Below are 13,435 nucleotides of genomic sequence, written 5' to 3' on the forward strand. Positions count from 1 at the left end.
ATCTGAAAGAGAAAACAGGCCATAGAAAAAGACCATTTACGTTAATGCCCACTACAGCGCCCCTTGTGGCAACGATGAGAATGCAACATGTGCTTTCGTTGCATTATGAATTATTTCAACACATTTATTCAGTGCGATTAATTGTATAAAAAAATAAGGTTAAAAATGTTTACACTATTAATTAAGCTGTACTTAATTTCTGTCAGCAGGGGGCAGTCAGCACAGCCCCAGCTATACATGCAACAAACTACACTTACAGAGAGCCAGCAGCACAACACGGCATTTTAACTTGACACAGCATCCTAAGCACACAAAAACACAATGCAATAATAGTGAGATGCTCCTTAAGAGTCCGTCTGACACATATGTATATAGACAACCAAAAATAGCACACAGGCACAAGAACACGTCCTGTAAAAACAGCCTGACCTCGAACAGTAGGCCAATGATAATGTTCAATTATATGGAAATAAAACAAACAATATATTGACTTTTAAAGCCACTTTTTATTGTCGTATCAATGCTTTACTTGTCTGTCACGATGTAATTTATTTGAACTATATAAAATAACTTAATTATATTTGTATTATTGTATACTGAATTATCTTTATTTGGGGGACTTTCGCAGCAAATATTGATATATGCAATTAATTACGATTAATTAATTAGCATCTCATGTAATTAATTCAATTAAAAATTTGAATGGATTGACAGCCCTAGTTCCAACACATTTCAGAACACCAACAATATGTCAAATCAAGCTTCTGTAGCATTTACGTTCTTGTGTAGAAATGATCTATTAAAATGCCCTGCTGTTAATCATGAAGAATCCATGTTAACTAATGCCAAAACAACATTTCGTCCTTACTAAAAAATTAATGGCCATATCTGGGCTCTTTCAATATAAGTCTATGGGATTTTTCTACCATTTTATCATCCGACAGAAATTGCTTGGTAGTAATGGACTACAGGAAATCTTGACTACATAATCAGATAAATATGTAATTAAAGTTAGGGTTACAATAAGATTTTAAAATGAGTGTAATCAGATTACAGTTATGGATGACACATTACTTTATATGGAACACAAAATTACAGTTTGAAATTATGTTTACAAATGCAAAATTGCACTTGAAAGGACATTTTTCTTTAAAAAACCAAAAATCAGTTACAGTGAGGCACTTACAATGGAAGTGAATGGAGCCGATTATTGGAGGGTTTAAAAGGCACAAATGTGAATCTTATAATTTTATAAAAGCACTTACATGAATTCTTCTGTTAAAACTCATGCATTATTTGAGCTGTAAAGTTGTAAAGATCGTCATTTTTACAGTCATTTTAGGGTTTGTTGACATTACATCATCATTGATTGACTGCAAAGTTGTAAAATTGGCTATAATTTTACACAGAAAAGGTTAGTAAGCAATTTTATCACACTAAAATCATGTTAACACACATATTGTTTACGTCTTGCGACTATACTTTTGAAACAGTGTGTGTTTTAATGTTTACAGATTGGCCCCATTCACTTCCATTGTAAGTGCCTCACTGTAACCCAGATTTTAGCTTTTTTTTTTTAAAGAAAAAAAGGGACAAGTCAAAATACATTTTTTGTGGTAATCAGTATTATGCCACATGTGCTGTCGATTGAGCTTAACTTGTATTTAACCCAGAATATTCCTTTAATAGACTTTAAATTAGATTTTCATCAAAACATGCAAACAATAACCCAAAAGTAATCAGATAAGATTGTGTTAAAAGTGTAATCTAAAAGATTAAATTATTGATTACAATTTTAGTTGTTTCATTTGTAATCAGATGTACCAGATTACATTTCAGAAGTCATCTACCCAATACTGTTACTAAAATAATAGCACACCTCTCCTCAACAAACAGCATGATTTGAAGCATCATTTAAGTCTATAGCCTAAACGTTCTGGGACGAGATATGCACTGAAGTTGAAAACTTAACAATTAGGGGATTGTTCAAATCCCTAACCCCAAGTATAAGCAATAGCAACAGTTTTGCTTGCCTTAGCAAACACCACTAATGACACAAACGAGAAACATATGCCACACACATGAAATGAAGGTTGAAGCCTGTTTAGAGGCTCTGGAGTAGAAATCAATGGCCCAGGAGGCGAGTGAGTGTTGTCAGCGAATTGATAGACGCCACAAGCATGTTGACAGCACAGGAGAGTGGGTGGGGTGTCCTGTGGTTACCCTGACAACAGGCATGTCGACGGGCACAGGGCGTGATGGAGTCGGGGGGATCGATAGCTTACTTAGTTACAAAAGATGCTATTTCACAAGCCAGTGGTCAGCGGGCGCCTGAAGTCAGTTGCCTGAGATAACTGTTTGTTAACAAGTAAACTGTGGCCAAAGAAAGTGCATCCGACGCTCCAGTGACAGCATGGAGACGCGACTTAATTGGCTTTTAGCACCCGACTCCACAAGAATAGGAGGAAGAGAGAGAGAAAGAGGAAAGTGAGTGAGATGCAGCCTGTCCTATTATCCGAGTATTGATGATGACTGGGATGGGATTCCATCAGTTCACCTCCACCCACCCACCTGATTGGTCTGTTGTCCACTCAGTGTGTTCTAAAGAAGGAACTGTGGGTAATGGATGTTTAGGATTTGGTCTGGTTATTGGTTACTAAAGGGCTTTTGACAAATGTAAGAGGGCTTTGGGTCTTCAAGTACTAGGATGACAAAACAGAGTTTCCATCAGACTCTGAACATAAAGTTAAGAAGATTATTATGCTTTCAAGTATGGTGTATGATATCACTTTGGAATGGATGTGCAAACATGGTCTTTTCCTTGACTTATAACATAAAAATTCTGTCATCGTTTACTCGCTCTCATGTCGTTCCAAACCCGTGTTTTTTTTTTGCTTTCTACACAAAAGGAGATGTTTTGCAGAATGCCCTGGCTGCTCTTTTCCATACAATGTAAGTGAATGGGAATGGATGCTACATTAAAGCACTATATAACGTGCATTAAAATACTGCATGTCAAGATGCATTGTGCCAGGTTTAACATCAACGATGCCAAATGGTGTTGGTTCTCTTGTGTGCCATAACCAAACATAATGTTTGAATACGTGGAAAATACGAATGAGAATTGAGAGTTACTGTGGAGGGGGAAGATTTTCAGTAAATTAAAAAGTTGATCTCACACAAAGCTATATTTAGAAGACTTGGAATACAGTGTATGAGTCATATTGTATGGACTACTTATCTGGTATATAACACATCTGGTATGACCTGAGAGTGAGTAAATGATAACAGGTTTTTCATTTTTGCATGAGCTATTACTATAAATGTGGGATTAATAAAAGCTTCTAAGCATCTGGTTCTGACAGTTGTGTTAAATTTGCTGAACAAGTTGCATGCGCTGTCAAACCTGGCTGCTCCTCCTCGCGTTTTCTCTTTTCTTTCTCTAATCGCAATGCATCTTCTGGGTTAATCGGCCGGCCTAGCTCGTCCCGAGGGATAATGCATCCATGGAATGGGCACTGAAATTACACACCGTTTAAAATCACACTTGTTTTCATTTGATCAGTGTCCTGCCTTTTACCATATTACCAATATTTTATGGCTAAAATATGGCCAAAGTTCTTAATATTACATGTAGTATTTATTTTTAATATTAGGATATTTACTGTTATTTTTCTAACCTTTACTCTGTCCTGACGCTCACACAGAGATCCATTTGGCATTGGCGCTTTGCACTTGTGCTCCACAGGTTTAAACTTCCCAGCGAATGTGATATATCTAGACTTCATCTGTGCAGACAGCTCCTTGTTCTCCACTTCCTCTTCCACCTCATGAGGCACCCAGAACTGGTGCTGGGAGGTGTTTCTGAAACAAGAGGATAAGAGGCTCTTACTGCAGAAACTGCACAAAGTGTGACCAAAAAGTGACATTTTGACAGCTCATATCCCAAAATACCAGAATGGTTGTTTGCTACATATTCTGTGTTAATTTGAGGTGATTTTGATGTTTTTTTTTGTTTGTTTGTTTTTAAACCCTCAACTTTCTATATTAGGGGTTCCCACTCCTTTGAACAATGAATTTCCATTCCATTTTTACAATTGTTCATGATTACTGGATAAGGATGTTAAAAAATCATTTTATACAGATTGCACTCACAAAAAGCTATTTCAAAGCAAATAAAATGCATATTCTAAAATTCATATTCTGACTTTCAAATGTTTTATTCATTTCCAAGACTTTTCCAGGCCTGGAAATCACAATTTAAAAATTCTCTGATATTTCCAAAATTTCCATGAGTGTGACCAGGGGCCCCGGGGCCAATTTTAACAAACAATGAGTCTGTTTTTGAATGTTTGTAATTTCAAACTTCAGCTGTCAAAACTTTCACACAAGCCCTTTAATCAGCTTTAAGATGCTCTCTTCTTTCTTTCTTTCTTTCTTTCTTTCTTTCTGTTAAACCAGTACAAATTTCTAACTTCATGCATTTAAAACTATTTTAAACTTTCAGACAAGGTTTTGTCAGACCAACATTCTAGTTTAATCAGTACTTTGAATGCACACAAAGTAAAATATCAATATTTTCTTTTTACCAACCACTTAAGCCAAGATATTTTTTTGTAATGTAGGGCAAACATGCAGTTATAGCAACGAATAGTATAATAAATGTTTTTGTTCGACAGCCCTTTTATTCAAAGAATAAAGCTTAACCATATAAAGCCTAAAATATATATAAAAAATAAGAAAGTCAGAAAATTATATTTTTTAAACCTATTTTTCAATAAAATAATGACATTTTAAGCACATGTTGCTTGAATTCAATAAATACTAATTTTGAAATATCAGTAACAATATAAACATCATTGTTAATTTTACTTTATCAAAATCAGCAAAGATTTCACATGAAAAAGATGAGTGCATCACAATATGAAAGTAGCTATTTTGGAAATTATTTTACAAGGTCTTCTACTTCCAGAAGAGCATGGACACTTTCACCAGGTAGTGTTATAAAATGAAAGAGTGGCTCAAAACATGTAATTAGAAACAAGATCCTATCCTATAAGAGAGCTGGGGGCCCTCATAGTCACAGTGCCCTGTTGAGGGGGCCTTGTATAAGCTGTGGGGCCCACGTATTTAAGCATATACAAACATTTGTTTTCAAAGTTGATGGGCTGTGAGACCTTGCAGCCCCCACCGGGCCCCTGGTAGTCAAGGGCCCCTGGGCACTGGCCCAGTCCGTAATTCACCTATAGTGGGAACCCTGTATATTGTACATGTAAACCTTGTATCAGGATGTCAAAAACAGAGCAGAGCATTCTCCAAAGCAATTTTATCAGAACTTAATTTAGGTCAAAAGGAATTCATTTGAAGTCACTGAGTAGACAGTGGTGCTCTCTAGTAGACAATGGTGCTCTCTAGTGGCCACTTCACACAACACGTAAAATAATAAATTTATACTGTAATAAGAGGTTGACTAAAATACCGATAAATGAAAAAATATAAGTGAGAAATGCTGAGCTATCATGGAATATTTGAGCATTAAAAGTGTCACTCACAGTGATTATACAACAGAATATTTAAGATAAATTATACTACTAATAATAAAATATTTCTTGTGTTTCTTATGAATGTGACAGTACTTGATGATCATGCCAGCAGTGGGCTGCTCCTCTCCCCAGTAGTAAAGATCCATACCAAACGGAACCACTGGGGCTTTATCCTTGTTCATGTCCCCCTGATCAGCACTGCTACCGGCAGGCTCAGCAGAATCATCTAATACACTAAGACAACCAGGACAGAGCATAAATCTCCTATATTACAACAAAATATCAAAAGACAAAAACATCAATAACAATAAAAAAAAAGTACAATTATTTTTTAAAATATTTATATTATAATATATAATAATAAATATGTTTATTTTAAAATAAGTATATAAAATCTGATATATATATATATATATATATATATATATATACAGTTGAAGTTAGAAGTTTACATAAATTTAGGTTGAAGTCATTAAAACTAATGTTTTAACCACTCCACAGATTTCATACGATAGTTTTGGCAAGGCGTTCAAGGACATCTACTTTGTGCATGACATGATTAATTTTTCCAACAATTGTTTACAGAAAGATTGTTTCACTTTTAATTGACTATTTCACAATTTCAGTGGGTCAGAAGTTTACATACACTAAGTTAACTGTGTCTTTAAGCAGCTTGGAAAATTCCAGAAAATTATGTGAAGCCTTTAGGCAATTAGCCAATTAGCTTTTGATAGTCTAATTGGCTAATTAGAGTCAACTGGAGGTGTACCTGTGGATGTATTTTAAGGCCTAGCTTCAAACTCAGTGCCTCTTTGCTTGACATCATGGGAAAATGTAAAGAAATCAGCCAAGACGGTTGAGATGACGCCATGCGAAGGGCAGACGTTTGAGAGACAGCTCTGCGCACTTTGCTAATTTTTTTAATTATTTTCATGATATAATCCGGTGAAATTCGATTACACCCAGTTACACATTTACTGTTTGAGGCAAACATGGCAAAGAAGTCAAAATCCTCGGGCTCTGGAGACATTAAAAGACACTTACGGGTTCAAGATGAAAGCCCAGACAGGCCTGTGGACCGGGGACTCGATTTGGATGGCGCGGCGGAAGAAGGAATCCAGCGTCAACTGTCCAACATGTCAGTGATGTTGACGAAGGTACATTTGCGGACTTGGAGGATCTCGCTGTAATACGTCGCTCGATTACGGCGATGGAAAAAATATTCTCTGAGCTAGTCACAAGAGTGACAGATGTTGAAAAACGAATCGATTATTTGGAGTCATCAGAGAGGGAATTAGCCGCTAATCCGCCCGTGACCAAAGTTGATTTGGAACGTGTTCTTGAAAAGCTTGAAGATCTTGAGAATAGAAGCCGCAGGAATAACATTCGAATTGTTGGAATTCCTGAGCATGAGGAGGGCAGAGATATGGTGAAATTCCTAGACAAGCTTTTCCCGAGTCTGCTCGACATAACAGGCCACAAGCTGGAAATCGAGCAAGCTCACAGATCTGCTGAGGGAGGAAGGCCCCGATCGATTCTGGCCAAATTTTTGAGATCATCCGATAAAGATCTCGTGTTACACCAGGCAAGGAGCAAAGGAAAGCTTTCTTGGAAGAATTACAATATTTTCTTGTTCCTGGACTTTGCGAACTCGACAAGAGAGAAATGCGATAGGTTTAAGGAATGCAAGAAACTCCTACATCAACGGAAGATCACTTTTGCTCTGATGTTTCCAGCCAGACAATTGAAACAATGGGTGAGTAACCATTGGGTGTTTTTCTTGTGAGTGGATTGACTCACTGTACATACTCTGGCTTTCGGAGGAAGCTAGGCGCCATTTTTGTTTCCTTTTACGTTGGCTCCGCCGAGTGGCTTGAGTTTGTTTTGTTTTGTGGATTAACACTTTTCCTTAAAGAAACTTTTGCATTGACAGAAGATCACTTTTACAATGAACGAATGACCGCAAAATATTTACATGCCCACACAAAGGATGTCTTTTGTAAAGTTGGCGGACTGTGTAAATTATGGGATATACTTTTATGCGGCCTCCGAGTGAATTGTCTCTTGACCATCTGAGGAACCAAGATGCGTGTTTTGTTTCCTTTTGTGCTGGTTCCGCCTAGCGGTTGGAGCTTGTTTTGTTAAATAACATTACTTCGGGACAGTTATGGATGAATCTGTCAGGTCCTTGTCCTTATGCCTCCTGTTGGCTGGAATATGATTTTTGGAGTATTTTCGTGGGACATTGGAATGATTATGTCATCTGCTGCACTCATCAGCTGGCTCAATGAAGATTCGTTTGTCTGACCGAGGAAACTTAACGGCTTTATATCGGCTGGAATTTGTTTTGTGAAGGAACACACCTTCGAGACAGTTCTGTGAATGAGTCTACACATTCTTTGTGTTTATTCTGCCTATTGGCTGGGGTTTGTTATACAAAATATTTGATATTATGTAATTTTGTCTTACAAATTTGTGAGGCAAAATTGAGCAATCTGATGGCAAAGCTGTCGCGGGAGCTCTCGTAGGCGTACATGGACTCTTTGAGTTTAAAGGGATTGACGCCGGTTGGCGCTGTCGTGCGCGGGGTTAATGCACATATTTTTCTTTTTTCTGTTCGTTTTGTTCGGGGGGAAGTTCGGGGTTTTATTGTTTTATTGATGTTGAAATATGGTCTTCATAATTTTGTTTTTGGCACACAATTTATTTTTTCTATTATATCAAAATGTCAAATGTTAATATGAGTGTACTATCTCTCTCCACATGGAATGTGAATGGGTTGGGGCACCCCATAAAAGAAGGAAGGTTATTTCTTTTCTTAAACATAAGAAATATGATATAGTGTTTCTTCAAGAAACACATCTTTCCACGCAGGAAGCTGAAAAATTTGGGAAGATATGGGGTGGACATGTTTTCTTTTTCTCAAGTAAGGGCAAAGGAGTCATTATATTGATTAATAAACATCTACAATTCAAATTTCTCAAACAGTTTAATGATAAATTAGGAACAGTCATTATTGTTTTAGCAGAAATTCAGGGGTAAAGTCTGATTTTGGCTAATATTTACGCACCTAACGCTAATGATCGGGGCTTTTTTATAGATCTTGAAGGGATGTTGCAAGCCGCTGCCACCCTTTGTGATATAATTTTGGGAGGAGACTTTAATCTTTTTATGGACAACAGTGTGTAAGCCCCCTAGAGCAACACTGATGCGTCACAGGATGTGTAAAAATCTTGGTCTTACAGATATTTGGAGACTTTTGAACCCATATGGTAGAGACTACACATTTTTTTCATCAGTCCATAAGATTTATTCTAGAATAGATTTTTTTTTATATCCAAATCCCTCATTTCATCTGTTGCTGATTGCTCAATTGGAAACATTTTAGTCTCGGATCACGCCCTGGTGTGTTTAGAGGTGTTGCCATATATAGAGAAAAAGAAATCATATAGTTGGCGCCTTAAATGTATCCCTTTTGCAAAATCTTGATTTCCAACAAATGTTAAAGACTGAAATCATGTTTATATGGAGACCAACTGGTCCTCAGTATCCTCTGTGGGCGTGGCTTGGGAGGAACTTAAGGTGGTTCTTAGGGGTCGGATCATACAGTATGCCTCATTCATCGAAAAATCCAAGGCATGAGAACTCATGGAGTTGGAAGGAAATATTAAAAGTGCAGAGGCAGAGCTGAAGCACCGTATGTCATCTGATGGCCTCAGAGAATTGACCTGATTGAAATATAGATATAATACTATTTTGTCGCAGAAAGTGGAGTTTTGGTTATTCAGGGCAAGACCGTCATACTTTGAGTCGGGGGACAAAGCAGCGAAGCTTTTGGCTAGATATATAAAGCAGAGAGAGTCTTTTTCTACCATTCCCTCAGTGAAATCTGCTGGTGGTGAAATTTTTACCTCAGCCATTGATATTAATAATGCCTTTAAAGAATTCTATCTTGATCTTTATAGTTCCATGTCTTCGTCTACTGATGAAGATATTAGAAACTTTGTGGAACCATTAGATCTTCCTAAATTAAAGACTGAGCAAAAAAAATGCTCTTGATTCGGAGAAATCCTTGGAGGAACTTGACAAGGTAATTAGTCCCTACCTACTGGCAAGGCTCCGGGGCCAGATGGCTATGCTGCTGAATTTTTTAAAATCTTATGCTACAGAACTGGCTCCACTTTTGTTAGAAGTTTATACTGAATCATTAAAGAATGGAAAGCTTCCTCCAACCATGACACAAGCCCGGATCAGTCTGATTCTTAAAAAGGACAAAGATCCAAGCGAGTGTAAAAGTTACCGTCCAATCTCCCTGATCCAACTAGATGTAAAAATGTTGTCAAAAATTTTGGCTAACCGATTAAGTAAGGTTATGACATCTCTTATACATATAGATCAGGTGGGGTTTATTCGGGGCTGCAGCTCTTCTGATAACATCAGGCGTCTCATTAATATCATGTGGTCAGTAGCGAATGATCAGTGTCCGGTCGCTGCCATCTCACTTGACGCCAAAAAGGCATTTGATATGGTAGAATGGGATTATCTTTTTAAGATTTTGGAAATGTATGGGTTCGGGAGTACATTTATTGGTTGGATTAAGTTACTTTATAAACACCCTGTAGCAGCGGTACAAACAAATGGATTCAATTCAGATTATTTTACTCTGAATAGGGGCACTCGGCAGGGTTGCCCTCTTTCCTCATTATTGTTATGTCTTGCCCTTGAACCATTAGCAGCCGCGGTAAGAAAGGAGGATGATTTTCCAGGGGTGATTGCAGGAGGTGTGGCGCATAAGCATCTGCTTTACGCAGATGATATTTTATTATTCGTCTCCAACCCCACTAGATCTATGCCTTGCCTCCACAAAGTTATTAATTCCTTTTCCAAGTTCTCAGGATACAAAGTCAATTGGTCTAAATCCGAAGCTTTGGCTTTGACAGCGTACTGCCCTCCGACGGCTTTCCAGCTGGGCGCTTTCCAGTGACCCAAACAGGGCATTAAGTATTTGGAGATTTTATTCCCAGCAAATTTGTCTGATTTAGTCAGAGTTAATTTTGATCCTTTAATAAAAACTTTTCGAATGATGTGGACAGGTGGGCTTCATTATACTTATCGATGATTGGGAAGGTTAATGTAATTAAAATGAATTGTATTCCAAAATTCAACTACCTGTTACAATCTCTTCCTATAGATGTCCCCCTCTCTTATTTCAAGCAATTTGATAGCATAGCGAAGTCCTTCATTTGGAATGTTAAGCGTGCCAGGTTAAATTTCAATAAGTTACATAGGCCGACTGACAAAGGTGGGTTAGGCCTACCCAAGATTTTGTTTTATTATTATGCATTCGGTCTCAGGCATTTGGCTCATTGGTCGCTTCCACCTGACAGAGCCCCTCCCTGGTTTTGTATTGAAAAGGAAGCTCTTGCCCCTCTCTCGCCTCTGCATAACCTTTCGATCAAACTAATCGGAGAAGTTAAGTCACACCTTGTTATTTTGCATTTACACTCGATATAGAAAAAAGCGTCAAGAGTGTTAAATTCAGATATTTATTTAAACGTAGCCTCGAACATATGGCAGAACCCTAAACTATGCATTAATAAGTCCCCTTTCTGTTGGTCAGATTGGATTGTGAGGGGGGTTAATACACTTGGTGACCTATATGAGTGTGGAGAATTGAGACCTTTTGAATATTTGGTTCAAAATTTTGGGATTCCCAGATCTCAACTTTATAAGTATTTACAGCTGCACCACCTACTCTGCACTGTTTTTGGGAGTGGCATGCACCCCCCTAGTGCGGCAGATACTCTGGAAGTGGTGATTACTGCTTTTGGAAAAGGTCATGAGGCATCAGTGTATTACTCCCAGCTAATTCAGAGTCTGGGGGACGGAGCTTTAAATTCCCTCAAAAGATTATGGGAGGAAGATTTAAATTTGTTTTTGGAGGAGGGAGTGTGGACTAGGATTCTTAAAAACGTCAAGTCTGGATCTAGAGATGCAAGGGTGCGCCTTATGCAATTTAAGATTCTACATAGATTTTATTGGACCCCTTCTAAATTGTATAGGCTTGGTCTTAAGGACACACCCACCTGCTAGCGATGCCATTTAGAAGATGGAGACATATATATATATATATGGAATCAATAAAAACTTTTAATAACAAAAAAAAGAAATTAGCCAAGACCTCAGAAAAGAAATTGTGGACCTCCACATTTCTGGTTCATCCTTGGGAGCAATTTCCGAACGCCTGAAGGTACCACGTTCATCTGTACAAACAACGGTACGCAAGTATAAACACCATGGGACCACGCAGCCATTATACTGCTCAGGAAGGAGACGCATTCTGTCTCCAAGAGATTAACATAGTTTGGTGCGAAAAGTGCAAATCAATCCCAGAACAACAGCAAAGGACCTTATGAAGATGCTGAAGGAAACAGGTAGACAAGTATCTATATCCACAGTAAAACAAGTCCTATATCGACATAACCTGAAAGGCTGCTTGGCAAGGAAGAAGCCAGGGCTCCAAAACTACCATAAAAAAGCCAGACTACAGTTTACAAGTGCACATGGGGACAAAGATCTTACTTTTGGAGAAATGCCCTCTGGTCTGATGAAACAAAAATTGAACAGTTTGGCCATAAAAGCCATTGTTATGTTTGGAGGAAAATGGGTGAGGCTTGCAAGCTGAAGAACACCATCCCAACCGTGAAGCATGGGGGTGGCAGCATCATGTTGTGGGTGTGCATTCTGCATTCTGAGATGATATTCTTCTCACCACAATTGTACAGAGCGGTTATCTGAGTTAACATAGACTTTGTCAGTTCGAAGCAATCTGGCCATTCTCTGTTGACCTCTCTCATCAACAAAGCATTTCCATCCGCAGAACTACCGCTCACTAGATGTTTTTTGTTTTTGGCACCATTCCAAGTAAATTCTAGAGACTGTTGTGTGTGAAAATCCCAGGAGATCAGCAGTTACAGAAATACTCAAACCTGCCCATCTGGCACCAACAATAATCCATGTGATTATCTAATCGGCCAATCATGTGGCAGCAGTGCAGTGCATAAAATCATGCAGATGCGGGTCAGGAGCTTCAGTCAATTTTCACATCAAACATCAGAATGGGGAAAAAATTTGATCTCAGTGATGTGGACGGTGGCATGATTGTTGGTGCTAGACAGGCTGGTTTGAGTATTTCTGTAACTGCTGATCTCCTGGGATTTTCGCGTGAAACAGTCTCTAGAGTTCATTCAGAATGGTGCCAAAAACAAAAAACATTCAGTGAGCAGCAATTCTGCTGATGGAAACGCCATGTTGATAGGAGAGGTCAACAGAGAATGGCCAGATTGGTTCAAACAGACAAAGTCTACGGTAACCACTCTGTACAATTGTGGTGAAAAGAATTTCATCTAAGAATACTATTCTGAGATGCAGGTTGGTGCTGTTTTGGCAGCACGAGGGGGAAATACACAATATTATGCAGGTTGTTTTAATGTTGTGGCTGATCAGTGTATATACTGTATATTAGGGGTGTAACGGTTCAAATTTCTCACGATTCGTTTTTGGGTCATGGTTTCGGTACGTTTCGGTATGTCCAGAAGATAGAAAGAAAAAAATATTACTTCCAAATCCAAAGTAAGAATACTGTATTTGGTAACACACTTCAACAGGTTTGCCCTTAATAAAAATTATGGTTTACTATAGTAACCATATTTTAATCATGGTATTTGTAATAAAATCATAGCAACCACAAAATCAACACGGTTACTGTCATGGTTATAATATATAGTAAAACCATGGTTACTATATGGAAACTACAGTATTACTGTTGTAAAACCATGGTTAATTGTATCAAAACCATGATGACAAAGGTCATGGTTACTTCAGTCATGATT

The 13,435-nt window shown here is 38.0% G+C and overlaps 1 protein-coding gene across 6 annotated transcripts in view; it reads right to left on the reverse strand.

The window, feature by feature from the left end:
* LOC127412842 (UV-stimulated scaffold protein A) overlaps nt 1-13,435 on the reverse strand; it is a 47,114-nt gene that overhangs the window by 3,749 nt on the left and 29,930 nt on the right. For all 6 annotated transcript variants that reach the window (XM_051649507.1, XM_051649508.1, XM_051649509.1 and 3 more), the window contains exons 10-12: nt 5,637-5,777; nt 3,681-3,864; nt 3,407-3,518 (exon numbers count right to left, since the gene is read on the reverse strand). In XM_051649507.1, the coding sequence (XP_051505467.1) occupies nt 3,407-3,518; nt 3,681-3,864; nt 5,637-5,777 (437 nt within the window). The remainder of the gene's footprint in view (nt 1-3,406; nt 3,519-3,680; nt 3,865-5,636; nt 5,778-13,435) is intronic.

Source organism: Myxocyprinus asiaticus, chromosome 22 (genome assembly GCF_019703515.2).
Source record: "Myxocyprinus asiaticus isolate MX2 ecotype Aquarium Trade chromosome 22, UBuf_Myxa_2, whole genome shotgun sequence".
Taxonomy (NCBI): domain Eukaryota; kingdom Metazoa; phylum Chordata; class Actinopteri; order Cypriniformes; family Catostomidae; genus Myxocyprinus; species Myxocyprinus asiaticus.